General features: G+C 41.7%; 2 protein-coding genes across 4 annotated transcripts; one reads left to right on the top strand and one right to left on the bottom strand.

Moving 5' to 3' along the window:
• Positions 1-465: 465 nt before the first annotated feature.
• Positions 466-7,290, top strand: EFCAB1 (EF-hand calcium binding domain 1). Of its 2 annotated transcripts, XM_027893188.1 has the most exons (6): positions 466-574; positions 830-985; positions 2,831-2,935; positions 4,417-4,568; positions 5,385-5,489; positions 7,160-7,290. In XM_027893188.1, the coding sequence occupies exons 1-6, from the start codon at positions 517-519 to the stop codon at positions 7,202-7,204; spliced, it is 621 nt and encodes a 206-aa protein (XP_027748989.1). In that variant the 5' UTR covers positions 466-516; the 3' UTR covers positions 7,205-7,290. The 2 variants fall into 2 exon arrangements, with proteins under 2 accessions (XP_027748989.1, XP_027748990.1); XM_027893189.1 differs by lacking the exon at positions 2,831-2,935.
• On the bottom strand, positions 7,135-11,268 carry RBM48 (RNA binding motif protein 48). Of its 2 annotated transcripts, none has more exons than XM_027893182.1 (5): positions 11,158-11,268; positions 10,032-10,222; positions 9,756-9,901; positions 8,699-9,231; positions 7,135-7,680 (listed from the first exon to the last, which is right to left on the bottom strand). In XM_027893182.1, exons 1-5 carry the CDS (start codon positions 11,266-11,268, stop codon positions 7,594-7,596), a joined length of 1,068 nt encoding a protein of 355 aa, XP_027748983.1. In that variant the 3' UTR covers positions 7,135-7,593. The 2 variants fall into 2 exon arrangements, with proteins under 2 accessions (XP_027748983.1, XP_027748984.1); XM_027893183.1 differs by lacking the exon at positions 11,158-11,268 and adding an exon at positions 10,479-10,791 and having other exon boundaries at positions 7,292-7,680.
• Between the last annotated feature and the right edge of the window lie 189 nt (positions 11,269-11,457).

The following is an 11,457-nucleotide window of genomic DNA, read 5'->3' as shown; positions in this document are numbered from 1 at the left end:
AAAGCTGCTTTGGTACTGACAGGAAAATGCTTCAGTTTGCAATATGTTAAGAAATAAGTTACATCTCATTCTGCATCCTCTTTTTCCTGAAGGGAAGTTTAAGTCTGGTCTCAGCCCTTTAGCTTTGCCGATATGCACACGTGAGTATGTGAGACGGTGCTGTGGGTCTCGGGTGGCACCTACAGCCACGTTCCAAGTTTCAGCAGAGAGACAAAGCAGAAAACGGGCAATGCGGGAATAAAAGTGTTTTAATAGTTTTCTGCCTTCTGCCAGCCGATGAACGAGCAGTATTGTATACAGTATTTAATATTTAGCTCTTCTTTCCAGAAACATTTTTTTACAGGTTTGAAACGCAGTTATTTACTTTCTACGGCTGCTGTTTTTTAAATGCGCGGTAAGACTTGATCTTTGTTTCGCCTGCGTGTTTGTGTACTCCCGGCCCCTGCGGCCCCATCAGGCCGCGCTGCCCGCCCGCGTTGCCAGGGCAGCGGCGGCGGCAGGAGCGGCTCCCCCGCCATGAGCAGGAAGAGGCTGCAGCTGCTGGCGGAGTCGCTGAGCCGATCCACCAAGCACTGTGAGTGTCTGCCGGGCTGCAGGAGCCCCGCTAGAGCCGCCCCGCCGCCTCCTCTTGCCCCTGTGCTCGCCCTGTGGGGAGAGGAGGGGGCATCGCATTTCCCGCCGCCGCCTCAGGAACGGGGGTTGCGGGGCGGGGGGCCGGGTCACCGGTGTCATGGTCAGCGCCGCAGGTGCCCAAGCCCTCCGCGGTGCCTGCCCTGTGTTCTACCAGCGTAACTTATAACCTGTGTTTGGTTGTGTTTGGGCCGGGCAGTTAGCGAAGGCGAAGCGGAATGCCTGATCAAGCTCTTCGACGTGCTGGTGGAGAGGTCCTGCAGCCAGTACGCTGTGTCCGGCTTCAACCGCACCGTGTTCAGAGACACCCTGTTCGCCGCCTTTGGCATGACGGACGACGTGGTCCTGGACCGAGGTGAGGCGGAGACCTCTGAAAACGAGATGGCGTTGGTTTCACGATGCTGCCCTGATGAGTGTGCCTAGACAAAATAATGCCATCTCATTCCCCACGAGGACAGGAAAGAGGAGTTATGCTCAGGAGCTCTTGGGAAAATCGCATCTTCTCTTTCTTTATGCAGAATAGTTTTTCCGGAGTTCAGAGTAGCTCACGTTCTAGTTCCAGGGAGACCAGGCAGAGGCAGTTGTAGTGCTGCCTTGGAGCTGTTTCTATCGCAGCCATCGAAGAGGGCAGCATCGTGTCACATGCCTGTTCTCCCGTGGTTCCACACGGAGCTGCAGTCGCTGCTGCTGGTGGACAGCTCTAGCTCGGGCCTGGAGGTCCCAGAAAGGCATTCTGTTAAGAGTGGATGACTTCTGTGTTAGAGGCACTGTGAACAGCACTGAAGGCATTGGGCAGAGAGTACAGGGAGGTAAGAGTAATGAGCCAAGTAACCCCTTGAAAATACCGTGTTTTCACAGATTCATAACATGAGGGCCAAATCTGCAGTTACTGTGAAAGTTGCACGAATGATCTCTGATGTAGAGATGTCTACAGGAAGATGCAGAGCAGGCATCAATCTGCCATTCTTTCATTCTTGGGCTGCCAAGAGCCACCCCTTGGTTCAACTTTTCTTCTAGCAGAAGTACTTACATGACATAAAATAAAAACTTGCCATTTTATGCAGTAAGTCGGGTGTATCTTAGAAGATACCTTACATGTGTACATTCTTAAAAAGTAGTGCTTACATACAAAGGCGCTGATTTCAGTTTGCAGAAGCAAACCTGTTGTTTTCCAATTCCAAATGCTTGGCTCTGCAATTAGAGGTATTCCTTCAGTCAACCTACTAATTAACATTCTAAAATATGAATTATTACAGATGTTAGTCGATGCTTTGAATTGTATCTTAGATTTGAAGTACTTTAGTACTGTATTACAGGCTGTATGAATAGTAAAGCTGCAGCCTGGAGGGGACTGAGGGGAGACTTCACTGCAGTTACAACTTCCTTGTGAGGGGAAGAGAAGGGACAGGCACTGATCTCTTCTCTGTGGTGACCAGTGAGAGGACCCAAGGGAATGGCCTGAAGTTGTGTCAGGGGAGGTTTAAGTTGGATATTAGAAAGAGGTTCTTCACCCAGAGTGTTGTTGGGCACTGGAATAGGCTCCCCAGGGAAGTGCTCACAGCACCAAGCCTGACAGCGTTCAAGAAGCGTTTGGATGATGCTCTCAGGGACATGGTGTGACTCTTGGGGATGGTCCTGTGCAAGGCCGGGAATTGGACTTGATGATCCTTGTGGGTCCCTTCCAACTTGGCATATTCTGTGATTCTGTGAAAATTGAAAGTTGCTCAGGGAAGGGAGAAAAAAAAACATTTTGGTACATGACAGGAGGTTATTTTTCTTTGTATATTTAACATATTTATATGTTGTTTCTAGGATTGCTCTCTCCAGGATTTTCTGAGACAAAACCTAGTAATTAAAATCTTCTGTATGGAAACATGCGTTATTGTAAGGGATATTGGTTTATTTGGTTCACATCTGCATGGAAGCATACTTCCTGCAGTTGTCTAAGTCAGGCAACAGATCAAACAAATTGTCTTACCCAGCAGGATTCTAGAGTGGAAAATTAATAAACTGAGGGGCAAAATCCCTTTCATTGTACATCTTAGATTCAAGAAGGGTAATCACATCTTGATGAAAACAGGCAAACATTTTCACAAAGAAATACAGGTTTATAATTTCAACGAATTCAAGAAAATAATCCTTTTTTTTGTTTCTCTATTATAATTATTTATATTTACAATGTATCTAATACACTTCCCAGTGTTCAGCACTTTTGATAGAGACAACAATGGCTGCATCACTGTGGTGGAGTGGGTGGAAGGCTTAGCAATATTACTTCGGGGGACACTGGAAGAGAAGATTAAATGTAAGATTGATCTTTGTGCTAATATTTACTGGTAGTCACTGAATTCATGACAAATAACACATTGCTTTTGTTGTAATTCAGTAGTTACTCTCATAAAGTATTTGATAATTGAAAAGTTTTCTTCTGTATAGTTTAATGCAATGAAACTGAGTCCTGAAATTGCTTCTCTGACACAGAGTTTTTTTCTGTGTAAACTACTGTTTTAGCTGCCATCTTATTTTGTTGCTTACAAAAACTTGCATTGGAATCGAAGCTTATTCTACAGTATACAGTTTTGACAAAATATATGTTTTTGTATTCACACACAGAAATAGAAAGAAGCAGATATATCTCTAGGGTGATTTTGGCTAAATAGCACAGTGTCAAGCTAACCAAGACCAGTGCCAACATTCATTTACTGGCACAGTGGGGACACAGCAGCAGATGCATTAACTCTGTCAGTTCTTCAGCTTGGAAGCATAGAAGGAAAAACTGAGTCTGTAAGACTATGGTCGTGAGAACCTCCATGACAGAGAAGGATGGAGGAGAAAAAGTTGCAAGAATTCTAAATTTTTAAGAAGCAGAGAAAAAGAAATAGGGCACATGGGGAAAAAAAAGGTAATAAGAAAAAGGATGTTGTTTTCATGACAACATGAACTATGTATGCAACCATAGTTCCCAGGCTGCAGCATCAGCCATCCCTAATGAACTATATAAATTCATCTGGAAAGTGGCCTGGGATGCCGTAGCACTGGAATGTGTGCCCAGGACAATGAATATGTGTCAGTACCACTACAAGCAGTAGTGTGTAGTGATACACAATGTTGTCTGTCACAAGTGTATGCCAGGAGTGGTTTTCATTGTAGACATAGCCTGTCTTTGACAGGAGAAAAAAAAAACCTCCTACGTTCCTAACTGAAGACTTTTGTTTGTTTGGTTAATAAGTTTTGTGAAGAATAGCTATGTTTATTATGACCATAGATTTCTGATTCCAGGAAGGTAGAAACAATTAGAAGAGGAATTATGCAGATACCCAAAATACTTTTGTTTAAGGGATTTTCTCTTTGCATGGTCAGTACAGCTCCTTCTTCCTTTACTTTTCTAACCCAGCACTGAAAAAATGAGGATGGTCTTTTGTAGGTGCAAAGTCCTTTTGGTAGAGATATCATGTCCCCACTATGGGAAATTTGGCTTCTAAGCCAGAACCTTATTTATATTTTAAATAGACAATTTAAGAGAAGTTAAGATCTGTAAGTATGCTTTCTATGAACTGAATAATATTTGAGCAGAAATAAATAATTTTTAACTATAAAGGGAAAATAGGTACTAATTGACTAATACATATATTAAAATGTGATACATATATAAATATATAATAAATGTAGCTCAATAGATATGCTGTACAAGGTACAATTCACATTTTCTCTCTATAGGTAACAGATAGCTTTAATGATATGTGATTATTGTTTTTAATTTACTTGAAATTTATTTGTATTCAAAAGACTGTTTTGCGGTTTATGACCTGAATGGTGATGGATACATTTCGAGAGAGGAAATGTTTCAAATGCTGAAGGACACTGTTATCAAACAACCAGCAGATGAAGACCCTGATGAGGCAATTAAGGACTTGGTAGAGATAGTACTGAAGAAAATGGCAAGTACTTACTCATTGTGGTATCTGAATATCTTTCAAACATTCATTAACTGAAGCTTAGAACCTTCCTATGAGGTAACAAAGTATAGTGTGTGATTTACAGTGGGATTTTGAAATTCTCTTAAGGAAAGCCAGAAATATAATCCACATCTGGTGAACTCCAGTCCAGTATCCTCACATGAAACTTAATTTACTATGTGAAGGTACTATAAACTTTATGTATAAACTAGCATGTGAATATGTGCATACACAGCTGTGCATGCCCAATCAAAACAAAAGCCCAGTCAGAAGTGGAAAACTCAAAAGTGTAAGCTGCATTTACTCCAGTGTTAGGCATCTGCATTAGCTTTATTATTAAGTACATTTGTGTTTTATCAATTGCTCATGAAACGTCTTTATCCAATTTATATATTCTATTAGAACAGTACACTCAAGGTTATTAATGTAAAGCTTGTCTTACCATGCTTAATCAAGGATATTCAGATTAGCTAGGGACTGTCTTTCAATGTTTTAATCAAATCAAGATATAAATCTCCGCTTCTATGGTGGTTGGTGGTCAAAAAATTTCACTTAAAACCAGGTCTTGAATCCCAAGTCCTTTTAACTCTGTCTTTTTTATTTTTCAAACCCACTCCTTTTGCTTTAGGTAGAGGCAAGTGACACAGAGCTTGTCTGAGCAGAGACTCATGACCACAAAAAATGATTTTGCGTGCAACCAAACTAAAAACAGAATCCATGTCAATAAAACATCTGTAAACAAAAATACAATTACTATCAGTAATAACCCTTGGCTTAAGTGTTCCCTTCCTTTTATAGGACTATGATCACGATGGCAAGCTTTCTTTTGCGGACTTTGAACAAGCAGTCAAAGATGAAAACCTTCTCTTAGAAGCCTTTGGACCATGTTTGCCAGACATAAAGGTACCTCAACTTTGTGTTTAAAAAGAGAAGGTGCAATATTTTCTGTTCTGTTGGTAAGAAGATGTGTTATGGCATTAACTGTCATCTCACAGCTTCATTTGGGAGAGTCTGGTAACTTTCTGGAAAAAAACCCACCCGCCTTGACAGGTCTTCCTCTCAGAGTGTGGCACTGCTGCCTTGTAATTTCATCTAACGAGGCTTTGTTTATCAGCAATATGTCTAATTCAATTTTTTTGGGGGGGGGGCGGGGGGGATGGTAATTTACACCATGCTCATTTCCTTAGTGTTAAATTGTAATCCAGTAATTGTCATTCTATTTGAACTGTATGTGACTTAAATACTGAAAGTTGTAGCTTCATAGAGATGGCAAAATAAAATTTGAAATATGCACAGTGATTCCTAGAAACAGAAGAATTGTCTAAGACTGCTGAGAACATGGCAAGTTTTCCTTTGCTGGAATCCTACACTTCCTGTCAGCTCACCCACTTGTAGGCTGGAGGACAGGAAGAAAGAGTCTTATTGCCACAATGGCAAGCTACGTTACATCATGTCAGCTGCACAGCAGCTGTTCCCAAAATGCCAGATTTCTCCTGGCAGGTTGTCAAAAGACTTTAAAGGGTTTGGGAAAACCAAAGTAAGTACTCTGGTTTTTAACACCAGTGAAAAGGTTTTAAAAAGTTTCTGAACAAAATCACTTTCATTAATCAGCATGGAAAAATTACTTCTGTCAGTGTTGGTATAAAGCAGGTTCACAGTTCAGGCTAATCTTGGCAAGAAGTGGAAAACTTGGCTTGTTTCTTGCTTATAGTATTTGCGCCTTCTGTTCTTTATCCTACCCAACTGCTGCCTTTCCCCTAGGTCTTTAGTTTCACTTTTAAAAGAGAACAATATTTACATGTCCTTTCAAGCCCTAAAAGTAATAAATAAATTTCAGCTATGAGCTTTACATGAAGAAAACCCATAATTTACTAGATTTCCCACTGGGGCTATTTTAATTTTAATTCTACCCCAAATGAAACACTCATTTGTACTTAAATATATTTTTTTAAAATGTAACGAACAGTGTATTTGACAAATACAATTTGACAGGTTCCGTAAGGAGCCCGCAAAGATGTGGCACAAGCCAATTCCTTACCTACACTTGCACCAATCCTGTGAATGTCAGCATGGGACATCATAGCCTGGTGTTGGATTCATCTCCCCAGTGCCAGTTCTGGTGCCCAAAGGTGACCCCTGAGCACTCCCACTCCAGGGTTGTTGCAACACAATGCTGCAGATATTACTCTCAGATATTATTCTCATCACTAAGGGAAATTTCACTCCTTTACCTTGACATCCCAGCCTCCGGCATTCCTGCTTCCAGCCCATTTACCTCATTCTGCAACTGGGTCTTCTTGCCCTCCATGCTAGGTCATTCCTTGGTCACACATTCCTACTGCTGAGCACCTACAATTCGAATTTCCCCTTCCACTATAACTTCAAATGTTCTGACTGGTCTCCCAGCGATGACACCATTAGGGCTATGGATTTACCTTTTCTAGGCTAAAAAGCAAGAGGTATTCTATTCCTTGCATACACATTTCAGTCCAGTACATTTTGTCAATAAATATAATTCTTTTTAACTGAAAATTAACTTTTCTCTCTCTTTTTTTTTTTTTCTTTTTAAACAGAGCAGGATTGCATTTGAAGAGAAAGTTTTCCCGGACACAGGTTAACTGGAACTCCATTGTTGAATACTGTTGTAAAGGGTGTTTTTCTTCACCATTCTTCATGATATAGTAAAAATGGGAGCAACTTGAAACTACTGTTCCAGTATTCCTTTACTGTAAAATTTACAGCATAAATAGAATTTACTTCCGTGACTCTACCTAAATAAATGTCTTCAATGTTAGAAAATACATTAAACCATAAGGTACACAAGACAACATTGCAACAATAATATATTACAGTGGTTTGTTCATTCCAAGAAACAAATTGATACAATTTTTAACAGAATCCCTTGGAAATACAGTCTAAAAAAAATTTTCACTTTTTACATGAAAAATAAATATTTTAAATTATATCCTTTATAAAAGGACTGTTTGGAAGATGCTGCCAGCAGTGTCTATATTCTTCTTCTCTGCTTTACAAGTGGTTTGGCTGATCTATTCTCTGGCTTTTCCACAGATGTTGTTGAAACAGAATCTGCTACCTAAATAGGAAAAAAAAAATTAGTAACCTGTAACCACTACCTTTTTATCCTCATTTCAGAGTAAGGCCACTTCTCCAACATTTGAGTGTTGGGAAGGATGTATTACTATAATCACACTTGAATTGAATTTTCCTGCTGAGTAGAGAAAAAAAAATAACACCAAAGGCAGCATTAAACACAACAGAGGTTAAACTTAGAAGAGTCAGCAGTACCATTTTTGTATTTAACCACAGAAACTGATTTCAGATACTCAGTGATAGAGCGTTGAGTATCTCATCTCCCTTCTTCCTACCAGAGATGTTTTCAAAGTAAGGCTGAGTGTGCTTTTAAACTCAGGCATTTCAGGAAAGGAAGGGAAAGCAAAAATGTGCATTTTGACACATACTTTAGAAATGTATTTAATACTAGTGGTGCTTATTTATAAATGTGACTGGAGATATAAGCCCTTTCAAATCAGTCTAGCCAATTATACTCAAGGGAGCTTTTTCATATCTTAATGTAAATGGGAAGTTTTATCAGGAATGTCTGACCTGCTAATTGATTAATACCCTCCATAAATGGTTATATAGATTAATTCATGCTTCTCAGCATAGATTAATGTTTCTGTACAGCTTTTAATGGCATAGGAAGCGCTGAGGCAAAATTACATTGAACTGCTTCTCCCGTTATTTTTCACTCCCTTTCAATCAGAAACCAGATATGAGTACCATGCTGGATTCAGCAGAACTACCTGCACAGTTATCATGCACATGTTGGCAAAAAAAAAGTGGTTAACTGAAAATCATTTAGGACTGTGCACAGACATTTATACTTTCTTAAGGGTAGTGTAAGAGGTATGGAGTAGAATTGCCTGCAGTACTCTAGATTATGGAAATGCTAAATAGCAAGAACGCTAGCTTTAACTGGCAAAGAAACTGGTAATACTGAGTGAATGTGGAATTAAGTTACCTGAGCGTTGCTGTTTTTATGGCTAACAAGCACATATGTTTGAAACTATCAGAACTTTAAGAACCCATACCTCTTTCAGTTTATTTCGAATTAATGTAGCTGATGTATTCAATGACTCATCATCCATATCCACTTTAGGTATCTCTGGCAGTTGTGGACCAATAATGACTTCAGTATTGTCCGCACTTGTTCCAAGGAGGAACCTGTTACCTTCTTCTCTCTTCCTCTTACGTTCTTGCAAGTGAGTTGTACGAGGCATAAACCTGTCAATTCCACTATATGTTGGAACCATTCTTTGCTGCATTAAGGAAGCTGGTGGAGTACATCCTCCTGGATGAACACTGGGAGTTAGGGATGTGTTTTGGCCAAAGTACCCGGAAGTTTCAGCACAATTATTATCGCAGTGTGGAGATGTTAACAGGCTCTGATTATGATTCCCAGATGGATGCCCTGTGTTGTGGGATACCCCATGAAAACTTGTAAAGGAGGATGGATCCCAGTTACTGGCTGCATGTGATCCTGATGTACTCCATGGGCAGTCACGCTCAGAGTTCTTTGAGACTGTCTTCTTAGGGCCCTCAACTTTCTTTAACACACAGCAATCTTTAAAACAAACAAACAAACAAGCTTCACTATTTCATTTTATTATTAGTGCTAAAACTAAGAAACATTTCATACAACTGCAGAAGTAATACAGTGATATTCCATTCCCAGGCACTTTTCTGTGATTTTTAAGTGTTACCTTTCTAACTAGTTTTCCAGCCTAGTTCCTCTGCTAGTTTACGAGGAATGCCTGAGCAGAAGTATTTCCACAGTTTTGAGAAGGAAAATATTCCTAACATAGCAAATTGGTGATTTTTATCTCCAGTTACGATTTCAAGAACAGGCTGTCTAGCAAGTTGGAAAAAAAGTTGTTTTGATGTTAAAGCTTAAGCATTTCTGTATTTTAGTCTTAACTGAAACAGTTCTCTAAATACTGAGAGATGTCTCCATTATACTGCAAACATGCTTAAAATACATCTTTAAGAGCTAGATAAAAAGTGTTTTCTTTAACAGGCTCTTTAACCAAAACCCCACCCACCCCTGAAGAAAGATGTTAAGATTCTATAAGAAATGTAATCACAAACCTCTTTGATTTGTTGCTTTTGCTATATACTTCCTTCTATCCTGCAACTTCTCTCTCGTTTCTTGGACCGTTTCAAATTCTGGAGCGTAGCACACGTGCAGTAAACTACCAAAGAAACTTCGTTCATCCATTTTTTTCTTGGCCACCCTGAAAGGAATTAAATTGTATTGGCAAAACTGAGGATTTTACTTCAACTCTGTAGAATTTTAACACATTGTAACTACAGAAGGTATAAAAGAGTAAGGCAGCAAGAGGCAGATATTGCCCCATCCAATACCTTGCACAGTGCAGTTTTTGGAATTTTAAAAGATACACTTCAGTAAATTGCTCTGCTGGATATTCGTCTAGAGCATGATACTCCTCAATGGCACCATATAATGCAAATTGTTCAACTAATTCCTTCATAACACCTAATGCAGGAACTCCTTGTATCAGTAAATAGCGAGATTCCAAGTTGATAGTGTAAACCTGAAAAAAAAAAACAGAATCAAAGAGCATTCAAAAACATTCACATTCTTGCTGTGTTGCAAAAGACAGGCGTTTTTGTCGCTTGGGAAATCAGCTCTCAAATTGCCACCATAAAAACCAGTCTCCACAGACAAGCTGCCTAAGTTGTTCTTGTGACAGCAGCATACTCCCTACCTGCATTCTGAGAACAAATAGATTGAAATATGATTGATCTCATGTCTAGGGAGAGGAGATTTGAGTAAGGTTTTTTTCACACCTAGGACGTCCATACTGTTTCTCCAATGTGTATCCTCCAGTGCCCAGAGATCGCTGGATGCCTATGGTGGCCTTTGTCCTTGTGTGGATACCCAAGGGTTTGTGTCCTCGGCCAATGGCATATTCTTGGAAGAGTAAAGGAATGGCTCTGAGATTTCCTGAAACATGGAGGGTTTGAAAGCTTCCAGGAGGGCCGTGTTTGAGAAAAAGACGTGCCTTATATGCGTGCGCAGGCAGTAACCATTGTTTTGGCACTGATGAGGCCGCATCTCAAACCTTGTTTTCTCATTCAGGGCCCCTCACTCCAAGAAGGATATTGACACTGGGGGTGTTTAGCCTGCAGAAAAGGAGGCTCAGGATTGACTTTAGTGCTCTTTACAACTCCCTGACAGGAGGATGTTAGCCAGGTGGGCACCAGACCTGACGATCTGACAGGTCTTTTCTAACCTTAGCGATGCTATCTATCGTCCTTCCTCACGGCAGCCCCAGGAGGTGCCGCCACATCTCGCTGTGCGCCGACTGCACGCGTGAGCCGCAAACCCGGCAGTTCTGCCGCGGTAACGAGGAGCTCCTGCGGTGCAGCAGGCGAGGCCCACAGCCTCGCCTCCCTTCCCTTCCCCTCTCCTCCCGTCCCGTTCCGTCCCGTCCCGACCGTGCCTCCCCCGCCCCTCCCCCGGCACCTTCACGGCGCGCGGCCGCCGCCCCTCGCGGTACTTGGCGCGCGACTCGCACGCGCCCAGCTGCGCGTGGTGCCGGCACGGAGCGCCCGGGCCGTCGCCACCTGCCGCCATCTTCCCATCAACCCCCGCGCCCCGCGCACTCACGGCCTTCATTGGCTGCCGCCGGCACCGGCATCGCCGGCGTCCTCAGGGCTGAGGGGAAGAGCCAATCACAGGCGGGCAGCGGAGTGTGCCGCGCTCTCATTGGCCGGCGGTGGGCTGTACCACCGCCCGGGAGCGGCGGGGGATGCCCCCCGGTGG

Source organism: Empidonax traillii, unplaced genomic scaffold, assembly GCF_003031625.1.
Source record: "Empidonax traillii isolate 1590-97213 ecotype Southwest subspecies unplaced genomic scaffold, ASM303162v1 scaffold384:size1533304, whole genome shotgun sequence".
Lineage (NCBI taxonomy): Eukaryota > Metazoa > Chordata > Aves > Passeriformes > Tyrannidae > Empidonax > Empidonax traillii.
Note: the sequence above shows the minus strand (reverse complement) of the source record. Positions and strands in the feature narration are given on the sequence as shown.

Excerpts from the sequence above, each read along its gene's own strand:
- EFCAB1 (XM_027893188.1), top strand. The coding sequence starts at position 517 with ATGAGCAGGAAGAGGCTGCAGCTGCTGGCGGAGTCGCTGAGCCGATCC. Across the intron at positions 2,936-4,416 it reads ACTGGAAGAGAAGATTAAAT|ACTGTTTTGCGGTTTATGAC; the intron begins GTAAGATTGATC and ends TGTATTCAAAAG. Across the intron at positions 4,569-5,384 it reads AGATAGTACTGAAGAAAATG|GACTATGATCACGATGGCAA; the intron begins GCAAGTACTTAC and ends TTCCTTTTATAG.
- RBM48 (XM_027893182.1), bottom strand. The coding sequence starts at position 11,268 with ATGGCGGCAGGTGGCGACGGCCCGGGCGCTCCGTGCCGGCACCACGCG. Across the intron at positions 9,232-9,755 it reads AAAAGCAACAAATCAAAGAG|ATTGCTGTGTGTTAAAGAAA; the intron begins GTTTGTGATTAC and ends TTTGTTTTAAAG. Across the intron at positions 7,681-8,698 it reads TTCGAAATAAACTGAAAGAG|GTAGCAGATTCTGTTTCAAC; the intron begins GTATGGGTTCTT and ends TTTCCTATTTAG.